The sequence below is a fragment of the Bidens hawaiensis genome, unplaced genomic scaffold (genome assembly GCF_021521415.1).
Source record: "Bidens hawaiensis isolate Kalapana, Puna unplaced genomic scaffold, B.hawaiensis_p1.1 tig00001032_1, whole genome shotgun sequence".
NCBI lineage: Eukaryota > Viridiplantae > Streptophyta > Magnoliopsida > Asterales > Asteraceae > Bidens > Bidens hawaiensis.
Window position 1 is genome coordinate 3730237 of NW_027491060.1, and position 19916 is coordinate 3750152.

A 19916-nucleotide genomic window follows, 5' to 3' on the forward strand; every position below is an offset into this window, starting at 1 on the left:
AATCACTTGAAAAGTCAACCAACAAATCGGCCATGTTCTCGCGTCAAAAGTGGACTTGCTCATGGTCGCTAGTAGCAACCATCGCTTCAACCATAGCATTAGTTTCGGTAATCCAACTATTGGTGTTCCCTGCAGTCCCTTCTTTCGAGTACTTGGGATACAAGCAAGTCAAAGACTCATGCATCCCGACTACTGAACCTCAAAACACCAATGGGTTGCAAAAACAACCTCAATCTTTAAAATCCCGGTTTCCAGCTGACTTGCATAAGGCGGTTGTATACCGTGGTGCACCGTGGAAAGCTGAGATTGGTCGATGGTTATCTGGTTGTGATTCAGCTGCCAGTCCGGTAAACGTGGTTGAGGTGATAATCAAAGTGCATATTACAATATTATTGTCTTGTGTTTGAAATTTGAAATGTGTTGTGTTGATCATGTTTTGTGTCCTTGTTAGGAAATAAATGGCAAGAAATGTAAAGACGGGTGTAGTGGTCAAGGTGTTTGTAATCATGAGCTTGGTCAATGCCGTTGCTTTCATGGATTCAACGGTTAGTATTGTTTCAATGCTTTATCACATAGGCTTAGGCTATTCCCACACCACATAGGTTATTCAAACACCAGGTGCTCCTATACGAGTCGTATAGGCCAAAACTATGCCATAATGTGTCGGAGCGTGTCTCAGTCTATACTAGTCGTATACACCCTATACGGCTCGTATAGACTGAAAAAGCTGTCATAAAGTACATTTGTCAGTCATGCAGGGGTTATACGACTCACATGGCTCCTATACGAGCCGTATACACTTGTTAACACACTATAGGGGTGGTGTTTGAATATAACTAGTCTACAACAGTTATGCAGAGTTTTTTTAAACATGCGTTTAAAAATGTATGTATTGTGTAACAGTTTTTGAATTTATAAAACAGGAGATGGATGCTCTGAGAGACAAGAATTAAGTTGCAATTACCCTGCAACGAAGGAGCTACCATACGGTCGATGGGTCGTGTCCATTTGCTCTGCACACTGTGACACGACACGGGCCATGTGTTTTTGTGGTGAAGGAACCAAATACCCAAATCGTCCTGTTGCTGAGTCATGCGGGTTTCAAATGATGTAAGCTTATGAATTATAAGTTTCTTTAAGCATGCCAAACCAGGTGGGTTGGGAAACGGTTTAGAATGGGTTTGGGTCAACACAGGTTCTGGGAAAAAATGAGTTCGGGTCAAAACTGCTGAGAGTAACATATTGGTACGGTGTCGCAATGGGTTCTATGGGTGCAAACGAGCCGAGCCGTGACGATGCTTGACTAGGCTCGAGCTCAGCTCATATTGACTTATGAGAGCTCAAGGTCGGCTCGTTTTGAGCTCTTTTTCTAAAGCTCGAGCTTGGCTCCTAAGCTAAAATTGGTTAAAAGTAATGTGAAGAACAGTGTCTTGGCCCTAAAATGTTATACAAACATGACTAAGCTAAGACTAGTTAAAAGTAATGTGAAGAACAATGTGTTGACACTAAAAAGTTATACAAACTATACTAAGTTGTATTGGGCCAAAAGTTTAAATGTATACATTAACGAACGTAAACAATCATAAACTAATGAACATAATCGAATTAAAATGAACCAACGCTCGCGAACATGAACGAACGAATGAGACCTGTGTTCATGTGCGTTCGTTTAACTAAATTAACAAACTTTTTTGTTCATATTCGTTCGTGTCTTGATTTATAAAACCAACTCTCTTAACCAGTTTACCTACCGAACCGGATGGACCGAAAGTGGCCAACTGGTCAAAGGCCGATCACGAAAACATTTTCTCAACAAACGGAAGCGTGCCCGGGTGGTGTAATGTGGACCCGGTTGAAGCTTATGATTCAAAGGTGAATTTTAAAGAAGAGTGTGACTGCAAATATGATGGTCTTTTTGGGCGGTTTTGTGAGACACCCGTGCTCTCGACTTGCATTAACCAATGCTCGGGTCACGGTCATTGTCGCGGAGGGTTCTGTCAGGTATATTCATTATTTGGTTTCAAACTGATTAATCCGAAAACTAAAACCGTTTGAAATCGAATCCCTTTATATATTTGGTTTTCAGATTTCATCTCAGGAATCTAAATTCAGTTTAAACCAAACAAACCAGAATAAATCGAATATAAGATAATGGCAAAAAAGGTTAAATAAGTAATAATAAATAAAGTGAAACACCTATTCGCAATGGTGTGAATTTCTGACAGGATACAAACTGGATTTGGTATAAACGCGTTCATGTTAGTATGGGGTCGAATCCGCGAACCCGTTTGGATAAACGGGTCAACCCGGTAGGTTCGCAGGTGACCCGTTCAATTCGGTTCAGTCCTGCTTTCAGTTTCACCCGAAAAAGTTTCAAAACTGAACCAATGAATATCCGTAAAAAGAACTGTGTGTTTTAATAATTAAATAAAATATACATTCATATTTTTGAATGTATGGTGAATGCAGTGTGACAATGGCTGGTATGGAGTGGATTGTAGCATTCCATCGGTTTATTCATCAATTAAAGATTGGCCACTTTGGCTAAGTCCCGCCAAAATTAGTATTCCCGATGGTGGACCGGTTGTTGGGATAATGGACGGGTTAAAAACCGTGGTGGAAAAGAAAAGACCGTTAATTTATGTGTATGATTTACCAGCTGAGTTTAATAGCTTGCTACTCGAGGTTAGAATTTTTATATATGAATCATATGTAATTTTAAAAAATATGTTTATATTAAATTGCTACTGTGATTTTTTTTATTTTGTTTTATAATTTATCCGTTGTAATTCGTTTGGTTGCAGGGTCGTCATTTTAAGTTCGAGTGCGTTAATAGGATTTATGACCAGGATAATGCTACTGTATGGACGGAACAACTATACGGTTCTCAGGTATTATAATATCCTATGATAGTGATCTTTATAGGTGACATGGGTTGGTTTTGGGCTCTAACCGAACCAAAACCGAAAATATGTGTCTTGGGTTTTTGAAAACCATCCAGTTTTGGTTTTGGGGTTTCTGAAACTGTTCTATTTCTGTTTTTGGGATTTCAAAAGCCGTTTGATCTTAGTTTTTGGGTTTTTAAGATCGTTCGGTTTCAGTTTAGTGGGTTTGAAAAACGTTCGGTTTTGGCTTTTTTGATTTTTTGTTTTTGGGTTTTTGTAAACCGTCTTAATAGGTACTGTTCAGTTTCGTGTTTTTCAGTTTTACCATTTGGACTTGACAATTTTGGGCAGAAAGAAGTAGGCCAAAATAATGAATTTGGGTCTAAATTGTTTTGTTAATTAGTAACTAATTGATTATTACACATTTGGATTTTAATTTTTTGGGCTACACCATTTAATAATGTCTTGCAAATTACTTAAATTCGGTTCTTTGGTTACGGTTCGGTTATTTCAGTTAGTTTTTTATTTTTTTATTTATTTAGTCTTTGGCTGCTAGCAAAACCGAAATTGAACCAAAACATCGGTTTTAAGAAAACATACAACCAAATTCTTGATTTTTTATTGGTTTCAGTTACGACGGTTTTTCCACTTATGATTTGGAACTCAGTTTCGTGCGCACCCGTAGCAGATGGGTGGCTCAGTGACGAGTCAAAATGGATTTGCGTATAAATGATAGAATTTATGTGTGGGTCAAGATGGGTTGGGTTGACCCACCAACACTTTTATGTCCATCTTTTTTACATTATGTATATAATTAATGTTTTAAATATGATTACAAAATGTCAAAAACTATATCTTTTAAATAACAAGATAACACACTTAGAGACAATGCAAGTATTTTAATACACACACATCAGACAGATTTTGACATGGTACATTAATCTAAATATCTACATTTGACCCGTTACCATCAAGTTGAATTGTGAGTAACTAAAACAAACTTAAGCCATTTTATGTTTGTTTTTTCCCTTTTATAGATAGCATTGTATGAAAGCATGTTAGCGAGCCCACATCGGACACTAAACGGAGAAGAAGCAGATTATTATTTTGTCCCGGTTCTTGATTCATGCATCATAACTCGGGCAGATGATGCACCTCATTTGAGCATGGAGGTATAACATCCATCATAGAACGTTAAAGGTCTTTTATTTCTTTTATTAGTATTTATGTTCCTGATTTAACGATTTTTCAGAAACATAGAGGCTTGAGAAGCTCTTTCACTCTTGAGTTTTACAAGAGAGCACATGACCACATCGTTCAGCAATACCCGTACTGGAACCGTTCATCGGGAAGAGATCACATTTGGGTATGACTCTACAAAAGTCGATTATATATATAAATGAAATTATTCATACAATTAACGATCTTTTTATACGTTAAGGCAGTCATTTTCGTGGGATGAAGGCGCATGTTATGCCCCGAAGGAGATATGGAGCAGCATGATGTTGGTTCATTGGGGAAACACAAACTCAAAACACAACCATTCAACAACCGCTTATTGGGCCGACAATTGGGATGATATTTCTTCGGATGATCGGGGGAATCATTCCTGTTTTGACCCGCAAAAAGATCTTGTGATTCCTGCATGGAAACGGCCCGATGTCACCTCTCTAAGCCAAAAGCTTTGGGCTAGGTATGTTTCCCACAAAATTTACTTAAAACGAGCCGATTTGTGTTATGCTTTAACGAAAACAGGTAAAATTTATAAATTTAGCTAAAAGTAAAATAGGTTGAAAGTCTCCCAAAGTGGTACTAAAATGTTTTCAACTTCATCATGTTGATTTATTCAAAGCAATTAGATATTATTCTAGTTATATTAGTAGAGCAATTAATTAGTTGGGCAAAATGTGTTGGCGGGTCAACACTAGGGGTGTAAACAAACTAAGCCGAGCCCATTAATAAGTAATGTATATACATTTTGTGTACTTATTTTACTTCAATGCACAGGCCTCGAGAGGACCGGAAGACATTATTTTACTTCAATGGTAATTTGGGTCCTGCTTATGAAAACGGACGACCTGAATCTACGTAAGTGAGCACGTTTATATACATGTTTTTTTTTTCAAATTGATTCCATTTATTTTTCTATTGTAATTGATTGTATATCATGTCATCATGCAGATACAGCATGGGCATAAGGCAAAAACTAGCTGACGAATTTGGATCGTCCCCAAACATAGAGGGGAAGCTTGGAAGACAACATGTTGAAGATGTGATTGTGATCGCAAGGCATACTGAAAGTTACCATGATGACCTGGCAAGCTCCGTGTTTTGTGGAGTTATGCCTGGAGATGGATGGAGTGGTAGAATGGAAGATAGTATTTTGCAAGGTTGCATTCCTGTTGTTATCCAGGTTAATTCTAGCTCAAACTTTGTATTTAATGTTTAGGGTTTATGGTTCAGTAGAGATGCACAAGTTAGGTCTAGGGGGGTAAACGAGCTGAACTCGAGCTCAAGCTTAACTCATTTAACTTAACAGGGTTTGAGCTCGAGCTCGGCTCTTTTCGTGCTCTACATCCAAAGTTGAGTTCTGCTCGTGAGTAAATTTTAAGGCTCGAGCTGGGCTTGTTTATTAATAATAGTTATTCAAGTATTTTATTTTAGGTTTATTGGATTTTAATAATCCAAACTTTGGCCTATTGGCCGATATTAATCCCAACTTAAGAAATTCCCTAGAATAATCCCAGCTTTCACTCTGTTGGCCTGCACTGAGCCTTTTCTTAACAGGAACTAACCCAGTTAGTTTTAGGGCAAAATATGTCATTTCTACAAATTGAAGGGGATAAACGAAACATATAAATTAACTTAAAAACTCAACGAAATGGGCGCCACCACCACCGACACCTCAACACCGCCACCACCACCACGACCGCCGTCGTCGACACCGTCACCACCACCATTACGGCCTCCGCCACCGGTGGTGGGGGTGGAGGCAATGGCGAAGGTCGCGGTGGTAATGGCGGTGTCGACGACGGCGGTCGTGGTGGTGGTGGTGTCGAGGGTCGTGGTGTCGGTGGCGGCGACCGCGGTGGTGGTGGCGCTCGTGTCGTTGAGTTTTTAAGTTAATTTACATTTTTCGTTTGTCCCCCTTAATTTGTAGAAATGACATATTTTGCCCTAAAACTAACTGGGTTAGTTCCTGTTAAGAAAAGGCTCAGTGGAGGCCAATAGATTGAAAGTTGGAATTAGTCTAGGGAATTTCTTAAGTTGGGATTTATATCGGCCAATAGACCAAAGTTTGTATTATTAAAATCCAATAAACCTTTATTTTATGCGTGTTTATATTGTTTTTACATATATTTAAAATTATGATTTTATATATATGACATAATATAGATTATTAGTTTTTTTTATTTTTATCATAATAATATATAACAAGATTTATTGCATAGTAAATATTATTATATTAAATAAGAGTTATTATATTTATAAAAATAACGTGTTGGTTTAGGCTCACAAGCCTAATCAAGCTCGGTATATAAAGCTGAGCTTGTTTACCAAACTACAAACGATTGCGATGCGCGCATATAATGTATATATGTGTGGGCCCTCGGGTGGGCAAAAGTGAAATTGCACTAACTTTGACGTTATTTTACTAATTTCGTGAAAATAACGTCAAAAGTGGCGGAAGGTTAATCAGGCATCATGTGGTGGCGTTGATGGCCGAAAGACAAAGGTACATGCACCAATCAGTGGGTGTCCCAGTGGTTGAGTGTTATGTGCCTTATGTCCAAGGCTTGATGCAAAACTACTATCGAGCCGAGGGTCTCACTGGAAGCCGCCTCTCTATTCTTACGGGGTAGAGGTAAGGCTATCTACATCTTACCCTCCTCAGACCCTACCATAGCTTTGCTATTGGTGGGATTTACTGAGTACGCTGATATATATATATACTTGATCTCGTTTAAGATGGGCTAGATTTGATCTTTTAGCGAGCTCAATCCAAATAGCTCACAAGCCTTACAAAAACATTTAAATTCAAGATAGTTATATTCTTTTTAACAATTTTAGATAAGGATAAAAATTCACATTTTCATAAAGAAGTACCTCAATGTAGAATTATAATGCTTTCAAGTATACAAATTTACATTTACATTACACGGAAAAAACAAGTTTTAACAATAATCAGTAATCAGAAACTTACATCTATATTACATTTTTCAGGATGGTATCTATTTGCCATGGGAGAACATATTCAACTATGAGAGTTTTGCTGTTCGGTTACCTGAAGATGAAATACCGAACCTCGTAAAGATCCTTCGGGTAATTCCTCTACACCAAGTATTAACCAGTGTTGGCTTAGTTAGTTAGCTTTTCGGTTACATAACTAACAAACAAAGCTAGTGTTAGTTAAATATTGTGTAACTATATTATTACATATAGAGGTGCATAGTGTACCGTTTGTAACTACCATTATCATAATGAATTATTACTCTCTCTCTCTCTGTAAACACAACTGAATAACTGATCATGTAGGGTTTCAATGAGACGGAAGTAGAATTCATGTTGGCGAATGTGAAGAGCATTTGGCAAAGATTCTTGTACCGGGATTCTATTTTACTCGAAGCCAAACGACAGAAATCGGCGTTTGGGCTCGTTAATGATTGGGCTGAACAGTTGTCCGAGTTAAGTGAGGATGATGTTTTCTCAACATTTATTCAGGTATGCACACTTTCGTGATACAATCGTAGATAAATAATTAAAATGCTTAATTTTTTTTTTAAAAAAGTAGACACAAAAATAATAAGGTTTTCAGTTATTATATATGCTAGGGGTGTGGATTGGGCTGTTGGGTCGTTTTGGGCCCAACGCGAAACAGAAACCGAGAATTTAGTTTTTGGGTTTTCGAAAACCGTTCAGTTTTTGGGGTTTTTTCACAATGGGTTGGGTTCGGTTTTGGCTTTATAGGATCTGGAACTTGGGCTGTAAAGTTTTGGGCCGAAAAAAATGGCCCAAAATACTGAACTTGGGCCTAAACTTTTTTGTTAATTAATGGTTAATTGATTATTACACTTTTGGGCCTAAATTATATTGGTTACACCATTTATTAATTTTTTAGACATTACTTAAGATTCAAAAAAAGGAATTCTAATCCATAAATTCAATAACAAAAGTTGGTTTTTACGGGTTCGGTTCGGTTTTTTTAGTAAATGCTAAACCGAAAGGTTGGATTTTGAGAAAACGTAAAATCAAAGCATCTGTTTTGTGTTCTATTGTGTTATTTCGGATTCATACACAATCCAACAATGTCTATTAAATATGCCCGTATTCAGGCTGGCATGTTTAACTAGTTTATGTAAACATGTCAATCGTTTACGACCCTTTAACACGTTTATGACTTGATTTCAATTTACAACCCATTCATAATTAACTCTTCAACCAGTTTGAATTGTTTAAAGAAAAATGGGTTAAACGGCTCGTGTTCAGGTCACACGAGTTTTACTGTGCCTTGGTTAGAGTTGATATTTTGATTTTTGACACACAATGTTTGAATCTACGATTCATCCCGTCAACCTGACACAATTGACACCCTATATGAGCAACTTAAAATCTGATTGATGTATTTTTCTTGGCAGACATTGCACTACAAGTTATATAACGACCCTTGGAGAATACAAAACACAAACGTGACAAAGGAAACCGGTTTACCTAAAGAATGCTTGCTCAAAGTTTAGTGAAGAACATACAAAATGATCTTGGGAACCCATCATCAACTGTAAAATCATATATTTTTCGGGTTCCTTTGGTTTTACTTCTTGTTTTATAGTTTTGAGTAAATGCATAGTTTAATTTCTTTTCTTTTTTTTTTTTGATATAGAACATTTGAAAGGTCAAAAGGTAATATGATATACTCAAATTAAATTATTCATATTAATAATTTGTTTTTTTTAATAATGTATTGTGAAAAAAAAGTTAATAATTAAAAAAATATAATTAACTTACTAGCCTAATTAGATTCATAAGTCAATATCTTAAACAGGAAATATTAAAACTTAATGAATCTTAAATTTCAATTAAAATCTGTTAAGACTTTGTAACACAAATTATGAAACTTGATTTAAATCACATGTTACAAAATTGGTAAATTTAGACATATCAATAGTTTTACCAAAATACAATATAATTTACGAAAGAGGGGTGCACAACACTAATTCAAAACGCATGATGCAAGTAGCGTGTCGATAACCTCAGAAACTGAGGTTACAAGCGTAACACCAACTTGTAACTAATTTTGTGCTTCTTGCTATGATGATCAACATGAATGGCAGAGAGTGACAGAAGAAAGAGCAGTACAGCAAACAATATTACAAAAAGATGAAACCGTAATTAACAACAAACATTACAGCACAATGCGTATGTATAATAATTGTTATGTTATGCTTATAAGTAACATAACAATGCGTTGTTAGATGTATAACATTATACTAGTATGTATATAACAAAGGTGGTGACACCGTGGTGTTAAGCTTACAATAATTTGTTGTCATATATATAAAGCAAAGGCATTGTGATGTTGTGTGTGCTAATATAAAAGTGAAAGTGAGTAAGCGACTATGATTTTTGATACCAGCGTGACACAAGGACAAAATAGAATTCATTATTTTTAAAACTGATTTGCCTTTTCCATGATTAAACTTTGGGGATTTCTGAACTACCAATAATTTAACACAATAGAAAGTTCTGAAATATATTTGAGCAACTCACATTCCAGCTTTATTTTATTCCTGGATCTAATTAAAGGGTTGAGACTTAAAAGTTAAAAAGTAAACTAGAAAATAAACTCAATTTCAATTGCCTTAAATAAAACTCGTCATAATGACTAATTAAAGGGGTGATGTGAAAATCAAATTTAATTTAATACAATTTATAACAATAAAAAGAATTAAAAGAAAGTATAAATGTAAAAGCGTTGACATCTGATCTAACGACATCTGATCTAACTACTCTGTTGAACATAAATCATTACATTTCTAAACCGTTAAAACTTTAAATGTACATAAAAATGTATAAGATGATAGTTTATTTTTAACATCCCAATTTTCCTCATGTAACAACTTTAGGTGGATGTATAAAAATAACATTGCATAACTTACAAAGTTACTACCGGTCTAAATACGGAACATTGCATAAATGTAAAAGCGTTGACATTCGACTATGTTCTCATATGTACACTTTGCTGCATGCGGTATCGATCGTGAGTACGCTTTTGTCATTGTTGCAACTGGTGACTCTGAAAAACGCATGTCAAATATATAAATCTTGCGAGGCAACCACTTTTAGCATAATCATTAGATGTTTGTGTCCCCTCCTCGTGTATAGTCCGAGTCATGTTGTCGGGAAATTTCCCAAAACCTAGTGCGTACAATCTATGCTCTCTAATATCCATGAGTGTATGTCGGTCCGTGAGGGAACTCTTCCATATAAACTAATAACACGATCACAAAAAGTTTGCAGACTTTCATGTTAAACTTTCTCGCTTGCAACACAATGTGTTTGAAAACATTGAAACTTCCTGATCTCCATATCACCCATACTTTGAACAAAGAGATATTCTTCATTTGTAGTCATATCGTTACAAAATACTTTCTTGTAAACATCTCATCATTGAATGTATGATTAAATCGACGAAGTAATGAACTAGCAACATCTTGAACTTTAATTTGTAACGATATGACTACAAATGAAGTCACAAAGTAGAAGTTATGCCTAGTCATTTCAGTATCTTCTTCCACAGAACTTGATGAACAAGCTGCCGTATCGTGGGTGGAAAGTTCACAGCGTTCCAAGTACACTTTTAGTGTATTTTCTTGTTCTTATTCGTTTTATCCATCGGTTACCTCTAACAAAAGTTTTCTTACCCCGCACAACCTTTCAACTTTTATTCTAGATCCATCGCTGGATTTAGGATTAAAAAATACATATTCATTTACCTTTGAAAATCTAATAATTATGGAGTTGTAAACTTGCCATCGGGGTCAACTTTCTAGTATGCAAGTCCGTACATAACTGGCTGTCATTTGGCAAACATACCCCTACACATAGAAATCTATCCATCAGCGTCAGGGGTATTTTCAGTAATTTTGCCTGTTCGCCATTACTATTTAGTTTCCTAATTTCTTAGCCTCTTCTCCTGCAGGCAGCACTCTTTCTCCTCTGAAATTTCTTTAATTTTCCACTGATCAGTTGGTAAGTTGCACTTTGTTCTTAATTCATGCCAACTTATTAGAAGTTTTTATAATAATTAATGCATCTTTTATTTTAAGTTTGATGAAAAATTTTAAAAGTGTGACCTTTTAAATGTTATGCATTTTTCAAACTGTTCTAACAATGACAATTTCATCTTTTATGAATCAGATCTTTTTTCTAAAAAATAATTTTCTATTTAAGAAAATATTAGCTATATATATCTTGATGCAGTTAGTCGAGAAGAGAACGTACGACTCACCACTAAAATTGTCGCTGCTAGTAGGGCTGTTAAATGGTTGTGTTAACGGGTTGGCACGAACGTGTCGTTTTTAATCAAAAGTTATATCTAATATTGTCACTATATTATTTGTACATTATATAAAGCACATTTAGAAAAATAAATAAACGAGTCAAATGATTTAACTCGTAAATCCATTGGGTCAGCGTGAATACGATTCATACACCTAAATGTGGTTTGTAGTTCAACTCAAAATAGAGCCAAACCCGTTACACTAAATTTAAACTCCACAAAATTTTACAATATCATACATTTTTCTTGAGTGAATCCACAATCTAATTAACCATGTCCTAAGTGTTTGACATTAAGTTTCTTGATTAACAGGTGAATAAGGACTACTTGAAAAGTCAATTTATAAATTGACCATGTTCTCCCTTCAAAAGTTGAATTACTCGTTGTCACTCACGACAACCATTGCTTCAACTGTTGCATTAGTTTTAGTAATTCAATTATTCGTGTTTCTCGCGGTGACTCCTTTTGATTACTTGGGATACAATCAAGTCATATACTCGTCTATCCAGACAATCGAACCTCAAAACACCAATAGTTTGCAAAAACAACGTCAATCTTTAGAATCCCGGTTTCCAGCTGACTTGCATAATGCGGTTGTGTATCGTGGTGCACCGTGGAAAGCTGAGATTGGTCGATGGTTAACTGGTTGCGATTCTGTTGCAAGTCCAATAAAAGTTGTTGAGGTGATAGTTAAAGTGTATATTGGAATAATATTGGTTTGTGTTTGAATATATATTGAAATGTTTTGTGACTCATTTAATAGGAAATCACCGGGAAGAAATGTAAAGACGGGTGCAGTGGCCAAGGCGTTTGTAATCACGAGTTTGGTCATTGTCGTTGCTTCCATGGATTCAAAGGTTAGTATCGTTTCAATGTTTCATCACATGATGTAGAGGTAGTAAATGAACAGGTAACTTGTCAATTAAAACAGGTTCAGGTACAAAACTTATGAATACAGTGTTGTTAGGCGTTACACGCAAACCAATCAAACCTACGTAGTTATATATAAAATCCTTTCCATGTTTACAAAGACAATTTTTATGCGTTAAAACTAGATAAAATATGTAAAATTACACGAGTTTTAAAATGTAAATATTGTGTAACAATTTGTGAATATATGAAACAGGAGATGGCTGCTCTGAGAGAGAAGAGTTTAGTTGCAATTACCCTGCAACGGAGGATCTACCATACGGTCGATTGGTTCTGTCTATCTGCCCTGCACATTGTGACACAACACGGGCTATGTGCTTCTGCGGTGAAGGAACCAAATACCCGATTCGTCCTGTAGTGGAGTCATGCGGGTTTCAAATGATGTAAGCCTATAATTAAATTATAGATTTCTTTAAGCGTGGAAAACCGAGCTGGACTCGGGATAAATGGGTCATCTTAGATTTAGTAACTTACACGCCGTATAACATACGCGCCGTGTATGTGTGGTGTATATATATAGTTTGTTTGTTTCATGCATATGTAATTTTTTATTATGAGACAATAAAATTTTCCTTCCCTCCTTCATTTCTTCTTTTCTTTCTATGTCATCGTTTTCAACGATTACACCAACCAGCTTACCTTCTGAACCTGGTGGATGGAAAGCCGTCAACTGGTCAAAAGCCGATCATGAAAATATTTTCTCAACAAACGGAAGCATGCCCGGATGGTGTAATGTAGATCCAGTTGAAGCTTATCAATCCAAAGTGAAATTTAAAGAAGAGTGTGATTGCAAATATGATGGTTTTTACGGGCGGTTTTGTGAGATTCCTGTGTTATCTACTTGCGTTAACCAATGTTCAGGTCACGGTCATTGTCGCGGTGGCTTTTGTCAGGTGTACTAAACATCAGCTTCTCAAGTACCCCAGTTTATAGAACTGTGTGTGCTTTAAATAATTAAATCTAATATATTTTCATATTTTTGGATGTATCATGTTTGCAGTGTGATAATGGCTGGTATGGAGTGGACTGTAGCATTCCATCTCTTTATTCATCAATTAGAGATTGGCCACAGTGGCTTAGTCCTGCCCAAATTAGTATTCCGGATGACGGACATGTTGTCGGGAATATGACAGGATTAAAAGTCGGGGTGGAAAAGAAAAGGCCGCTAATTTATATATATGATTTACCACCCGAGTTTAATAGTCTGCTACTCGAGGTTAGAACGTTTATAACAACTTGTAATTTGTAAACATGTTTTTTTTACACTCGTTTGGTTGCAGGGTCGTCATTTTAAGGACCAGTGTGTTTATAGGATTTATGACCATGAAAATGCTACTGTGTGGACAGATGAACTATACGGCTCTCAGGTATCATAATATCCTGTGATTTTGATGTTTAATATACGGTGAAAAACGAGCAGATTTGGTGACTGGTCAAAACAAATAACATTTATATGTGGGTCAGGTTGACGTGTCAAGACTTTAGATATTGTAAAATGGCTACATGTTTAACTTAATCGTGTGATTAGACGTGGAAAACCTAATAAAATAAAAAGCCCTTTATATTTTTGTTTTACTTAGGTCCAAATTTTTACTCGTCCACAGCCTAGGATCTTCTAATGATTTCGGGGATAGCCCTGCTAAAATGTACAACACCTTCAATATATATACAAGTGATACTGAAACCAATCTTAAGCGCATAAGCTAAATAAAAATGAGGAAATTTGGATTTAAATAATGCAAACTATTGACTGTTTGCAAATAACATTTACAACTAACAAAATGCCTGTTTGCGGTCACATCTTTTAACCTCCCAACGATCCGCAACTAATAAAATCCTAAAGACGTTAGTCGTCGGAAAGATGTTTTTTGCCGGAAAACTAAACTTGAACACCACCACCACCGCCGACAACCACCACTTGAACACTACACCACCACCAACATACTCACCACCAGCAATTGAACACCACCACTAGCAACCACCACATGAACACCACCACCACTGCTGACACCCACCACCTGAACACCATCACCACCAACCAACCACCTCTAGTTGAGGACCACCAACTGACTCTGACGATGGTTTAGGGTCTCGACGGCCTCAATAACTGAGGCTTTTACTAGAAAAATGTTTCTAAAGGTCGATCTAAGGTTATAAAGAGGTTTGGGATGAAAATGTTTAGTTTTCCGGTCAAAAAGGAGTTTCCTAGCCAAAACATTTTTCAGGCGACTTTTGCTCAGTAGTGTAAATTTATACGTTTTCGTCCGAAAATTTTTATACATAGAGTAAATTTAACCCCCACCCCCCCAACCCCCCCCCCCCCCCCCCCCACACACACACACAATAGGTTTGTTTGGGTACTGGCTTGTTTAAGGTCTATGCATGATTTCCTATATACCAAGGGTTCCCTTTAATTATAATTACATAATTCAGTTAACGGTGTACTCCAATACTTCTATAGATGGCAATATATGAAAGCATGTTAGCGAGCTCGCATCGGACCTTAAACGGTGAAGAAGCAGATTATTATTTTGTGCCAGTTCTTGATTCGTGTATCATAATTCGCGCTGGTGATTCACCCCATTTGAGCATAGAGGTATTGCAACATGCATCATATAACCAAGTCCTATAAAGACTTCATCTTTTTATACTTTTTTAACTGATATTCTTTTTTTTAATTTTCATGGTTAATTTCTCAGAAACATAGGTACTTGAGAAGCTCTTACACTCTAGAGATCTACAAGAAAGCGTATGACCATATCATTCAGCAACACCCGTACTGGAACCGTTCATCAGGAAGAGATCACATTTGGGTATGATTCCGGCACATAGCTCGATCAATATTAATTTACAAGAAAGAAGTGCATGTACATAATGATGCTTGTTTCTTTTATATGCTAATTGGCAGTCATTTTCATGGGATGAAGGTGCATGTTATGCCCCAAAGGAGATATGGAGCAGCATAATGTTGGTCCATTGGGGCAACACAATGAGAAAGCACAACCATTCGACAACCGCTTATTGGGGCGACAACTGGGATGATATATCTTTGGATGATCGGGGGAATCATACTTGTTTTGATCCACAAAAAGATCTCGTCATTCCTGCATGGAAACGACCCGATGTCACCTCAATAACCCAAAAGTTTTGGGCTAGGTATATGTCTTTCCAACCAAATTTATAACTTGAAAATAGGTTGAAGTTAACAATTCACACAAAGCGAATAAAATTGATTTATTCAAAATATTTAGATATTTTTCTAGTCATATTAGCTGCACAAGCATTTAGTTGGACAAAATGTGTTGGTGGGTTAACACTAAATGAGACGAACCAAACTTAGTCCGTCTAGGCTCGAGCTTAACTCGTTTATTATTTATTAGTTAATTTATGCACACTTTAATTAATATATACATACATATAATAATTTTTATATATACAGAATATATATCATTTACTAGGGCGTTTATTTACCTTATTCTGGTCACAAACAATAATGATACTTTCTTTCCATACTTATAGTATTATTATTATTTGTACTATTATTATTATTATTATTATTTTATTTTTTACTGTTAAACTTTGATTTCCTTGTATTGCCCCATACATATGTATTCTAGAGCTGAGGGTCTCTCCGAAAGCCACCTCTTTATCCCTTTGGATAGAGGTACGGTGTGCCTACATCCCACCCTCCCCAGACCCTACTTATAGCTTTGTTGTTGGTGGGACTCCACTGGGTATGATTGATTGATTGATATCATTTATTATTGTTTATCATAATTTTATATATAATAACAGTTATTATTTAAATATATGTTTTATACATTAAGCACAAAATTCATATAGATAATAGTTTCGTTTGGGTTCGCAAGCCAGCTCGAGTTCGATAACTAGAGCTCGAGCTGAGGCTCACTTGTTGAACAAGCTTAATTATAGCCTCAAGATCATTTAAGCACGGTTCAAGTGTCCAAGCTTTTAGTGCATTAGTCTCTAGTAGCTCACAAGTTGCTTGGCTTGTTAGAAGTTTGAACCCCTAGTCAACACCACATGGCAGAACTCATGTTGAAACTTAAATGTTACCGGCCTGTATTTGTGTCAAAACACATTATATTTTCATACGTGCGTGCGTGCAGACCTCTAGAGGATCGGAAAACATTGTTTTACTTCAATGGAAATTTGGGGCAAGCTTACAAATACGGACGACCTCAACCTACGTAAGTAGCGCGTTTATTAAATTTATTGTTTTTTTTAAATTGTACATGTTCCAGTTTTTTGCATATATAAAATTTGATTGTATATCCCATCATGATGCAGATATAGTATGGGTATAAGGCAAAAGGTAGCTGAAGAATTTGGATCGTCCCCTAACAAAGACGGGAAGTTTGGGAGACAACATGTTGATGATGTGATTGTGATTGCGAGTCCTACAGCAAGTTACCATAATGATCTGGCAAGCTCTGTGTTTTGTGGAGTTATGCCTGGAGATGGATGGAGTGGTAGAATGGAAGATAGTATTCTGCAAGGTTGCATTCCCGTTATTATCCAGGTAATTTCAACCTCAAAACAATTTTTTATTTGTTTGTTACAGGGTTAGGTCTATGGGTCTAAACGGGCTGAATTGAGCCGAGATGAAACTTAACAGAGCTCGAGCTCGAGCTTAGCTCGTTTATTGTTATATATTATTCAGGTACTTAATGACTAAATTAAATATCCTTCTACTTAACTGAAAATTTTAATTTAGTTAATCAAAAGGATGCAAACAGATAAAACATGAAAACCTTAGGACTTACATTAAAATGAAAAGACATGTTTGATACTCATCTAGTCATTCTGATAAAACATCAAGGATGCAAATCGAAATTAATTCATGCAATTGTGTATACTTTAACGCTTTATAAAACCATGTTAAGGTATTTCTTTAAGAAAATGTATGTTTTTATCCGTTTAAACTGATTACACACGCTATATTATAATACATATAAGGATGACAAAAAAGTATATTTACATAATTTTAAAAGTTCAAGTAATTACAACTTAAAAAAACGTAAACTGCAAAAATCGTCCATGTGGTTTGCTCACTTTTGTCATTTGGGTTCAAATATACTTTTTTACATTTCCGTCATCATGGTTTGTAAAACTCGTTATTTCCATCCAATCACCTAACATCATTCACTTATAAATGGCCAATGTGGATGACATTAGGTGATTGGATGGAAATAACGAGTTTTAAAAACCATGATGATGAAATTGCTAAAAAAAGTCTTTTTGTATAGTAATGATAAAAGTGACCAAACCACATGGACGATTTTGATAATTTACTCTAATTTCATTTACACAATAAAATTTAATATAACAATAATCAGAGTGTTACATTTACATTGCATTACATAGAAGACTATTTCTGAGAGTTTTATTTCCAGGACGGTATCTTTTTGCCATGGGAGAACTTGTTCAACTATGACAGTTTTGCTGTTCGATTACGGGAGGATGAAATACCGAACCTTGTAAAGATCCTTCGGGTAATTTGCCTACATCAAATATTATCTAGGTTGACAATATGTTGGCTTTGTCCGTATTCTTTTATGTTACACAACTAACAAAGTTAGTGTTAGTTATTTTTAATGTAACTAGATTATTATAAACGGAAAATTCTCAACATAGTCAATGTTGACCAATTTTTTTCAAAAACTGTCATGGTTTTTAAAAAATTCTCAAAATGGCAATCAAATTTAGTAGGATCCAGCGTAAACAACTTCTGACCTGACAAATTAATCTACCCTATAAGAAGTCGACATGTGTCCTGATGTCTAGTCATCTAACGAAAAAAGCAGATTTTCGGTCTTCCGACGTAATTTTTTAGAAAAACTAGAGAAATTTGATGGAAGATTAAACCGTCGGATCTGACTGTAACGGGAATTAAACCGACGGCCCCGACTGTTTATTTTTTCGTCGGCTCTTTCACAAATCCGTCAGAAAAAATCACAATTGGTCAGATCCCCTGGAAAAATGGAACACGTGGTGATTTTAGATATGCCGCATAAATACGTCAAATCCGACGTTAAATTTTGGTTGTTTTGGGAATTCTTTGAAAACTATGGCTAAAATTGGAAAACCTTGGTTAAAATTGGCTATTTTGATAATTGTTCCCGTTTAAATTAAAGGTGCATATTCTACCATTTCTAACTAACATGATCATAATGAAATATTACCCTCTCTAAATTTTATGTTTATGTAGGGTTTCAATGAGACAGAAGTAGAATACAAGTTAGCGAATATAAGGAGTATTTGGCAAAGATTCTTGTATAGGGATTCTATGTTACTCGAAGCAAAACGACAGAAATTGACATTCGGGTTCGTTAAAGACTGGGCGGAACAATTGTCCAAGTTAAGTGAAGACGACGTGTTCTCAACGTTTATACAAGTATGCATACTTTCAAATCTTAGGAAATTAAATAAAATGAAAGTTTTAGAAAAACAATCATATCTATTAGGGGTTTGCATAGGTTCATTTGGATCGGTTTTGGTTGATGTCATTGACACAAATTAACATGTTAACCCAACATGACTGACACCCCTGTGTGAGCAACTTGAATTTTGATGAATGTATTTTGTTGCTAGGCATTGCATTACAAGTTATATAATGACGCTTGGAGAATACAAAACACAAATGTAACAAAGGAAACCGGTTTACCCGAAGAATGCTTAGTCAAAGTATAGCGAAGAACATGCATATTCATTGAACCGAGCTTTAGAACCTATCACGGGCCCACTAAGACAATTGTAAAATCATATCTTCTTTTTTTTTTATCAGGTTCTTTTTAGTTTTGCTTTTCTTACACACGATTAAGATAATCTCATATTCTAAATCTTCTCCGGTCGTTACCTGTCAAAGTCCTTTTTGTGCACAAAGAAAATTACGATTAAGCCAAACACTGAGTAACAGGTAACCAAAGTAGCGATAATATGAACGACATAATAATCAAATAACATAATAACTTATCATAATAGATTAGACAATAATATCACAATAAGTAAATTGTATTGCTTATGAAAATATCGGTAACCCATAAGATATAAAATAAATTGAAGACTTGAAGTGTATATAGACTACAAGTTTATGCAGCAGTGTGTTTGGTGTAATGTGTTATTGCACCATGTAACGATATATAGAAGATTAACATGGATCAATGCATCACCTTATGCAAACCTCACATCGTCCTGTAAATAAGAGATTCTTGATTCATAAGAAATGTCATGTCTCTTAAATCACCAACTCATTTTGGGCTGAATGTTATTGGATAAAATGAGAACTCCGCAATTATTTGTTCTTAGGTGGAAATAATATCATTATGAGTGACCACCTGGAAGTCTTCTTCCAGGCAACCAAAAATAAATCCGTTAGTTCCTAGATGGATTACATTGAGGACAAAGCGCAGTGACAATGTTGCGCAGTGACTTCATGGATGTAATCACAAATGACGAGAGGAGACATCAGAAAGAACGTGTAAGAATAAAGAGTTGTAACACCCTAAATTAAAATTTGTTTT

The 19916-nt window shown here is 35.7% G+C and overlaps 2 protein-coding genes across 2 annotated transcripts; both read left to right on the forward strand.

The window, feature by feature from the left end:
• On the forward strand, nucleotides 1-8673 carry LOC143555282 (uncharacterized). Its single transcript, XM_077044866.1, has 14 exons — nucleotides 1-362; nucleotides 452-545; nucleotides 924-1110; nucleotides 1743-2001; nucleotides 2470-2685; nucleotides 2805-2891; nucleotides 3923-4057; nucleotides 4138-4251; nucleotides 4331-4578; nucleotides 4893-4973; nucleotides 5067-5298; nucleotides 7110-7208; nucleotides 7422-7607; nucleotides 8522-8673. The coding sequence occupies exons 1-14, from the start codon at nucleotides 33-35 to the stop codon at nucleotides 8618-8620; spliced, it is 2367 nt and encodes a 788-aa protein (XP_076900981.1). The 5' UTR covers nucleotides 1-32; the 3' UTR covers nucleotides 8621-8673.
• A 3119-nt stretch (nucleotides 8674-11792) lies between these two features.
• LOC143555293 (uncharacterized) lies at nucleotides 11793-19093 on the forward strand. The gene is made up of 14 exons (XM_077044872.1): nucleotides 11793-12125; nucleotides 12206-12299; nucleotides 12569-12755; nucleotides 13007-13265; nucleotides 13373-13588; nucleotides 13653-13739; nucleotides 14834-14968; nucleotides 15072-15185; nucleotides 15281-15528; nucleotides 16503-16583; nucleotides 16684-16915; nucleotides 17790-17888; nucleotides 18605-18790; nucleotides 18988-19093. Exons 1-14 carry the CDS (start codon nucleotides 11796-11798, stop codon nucleotides 19084-19086), a joined length of 2367 nt encoding a protein of 788 aa, XP_076900987.1. The 5' UTR covers nucleotides 11793-11795; the 3' UTR covers nucleotides 19087-19093.
• The last annotated feature ends 823 nt before the right edge of the window (nucleotides 19094-19916 follow it).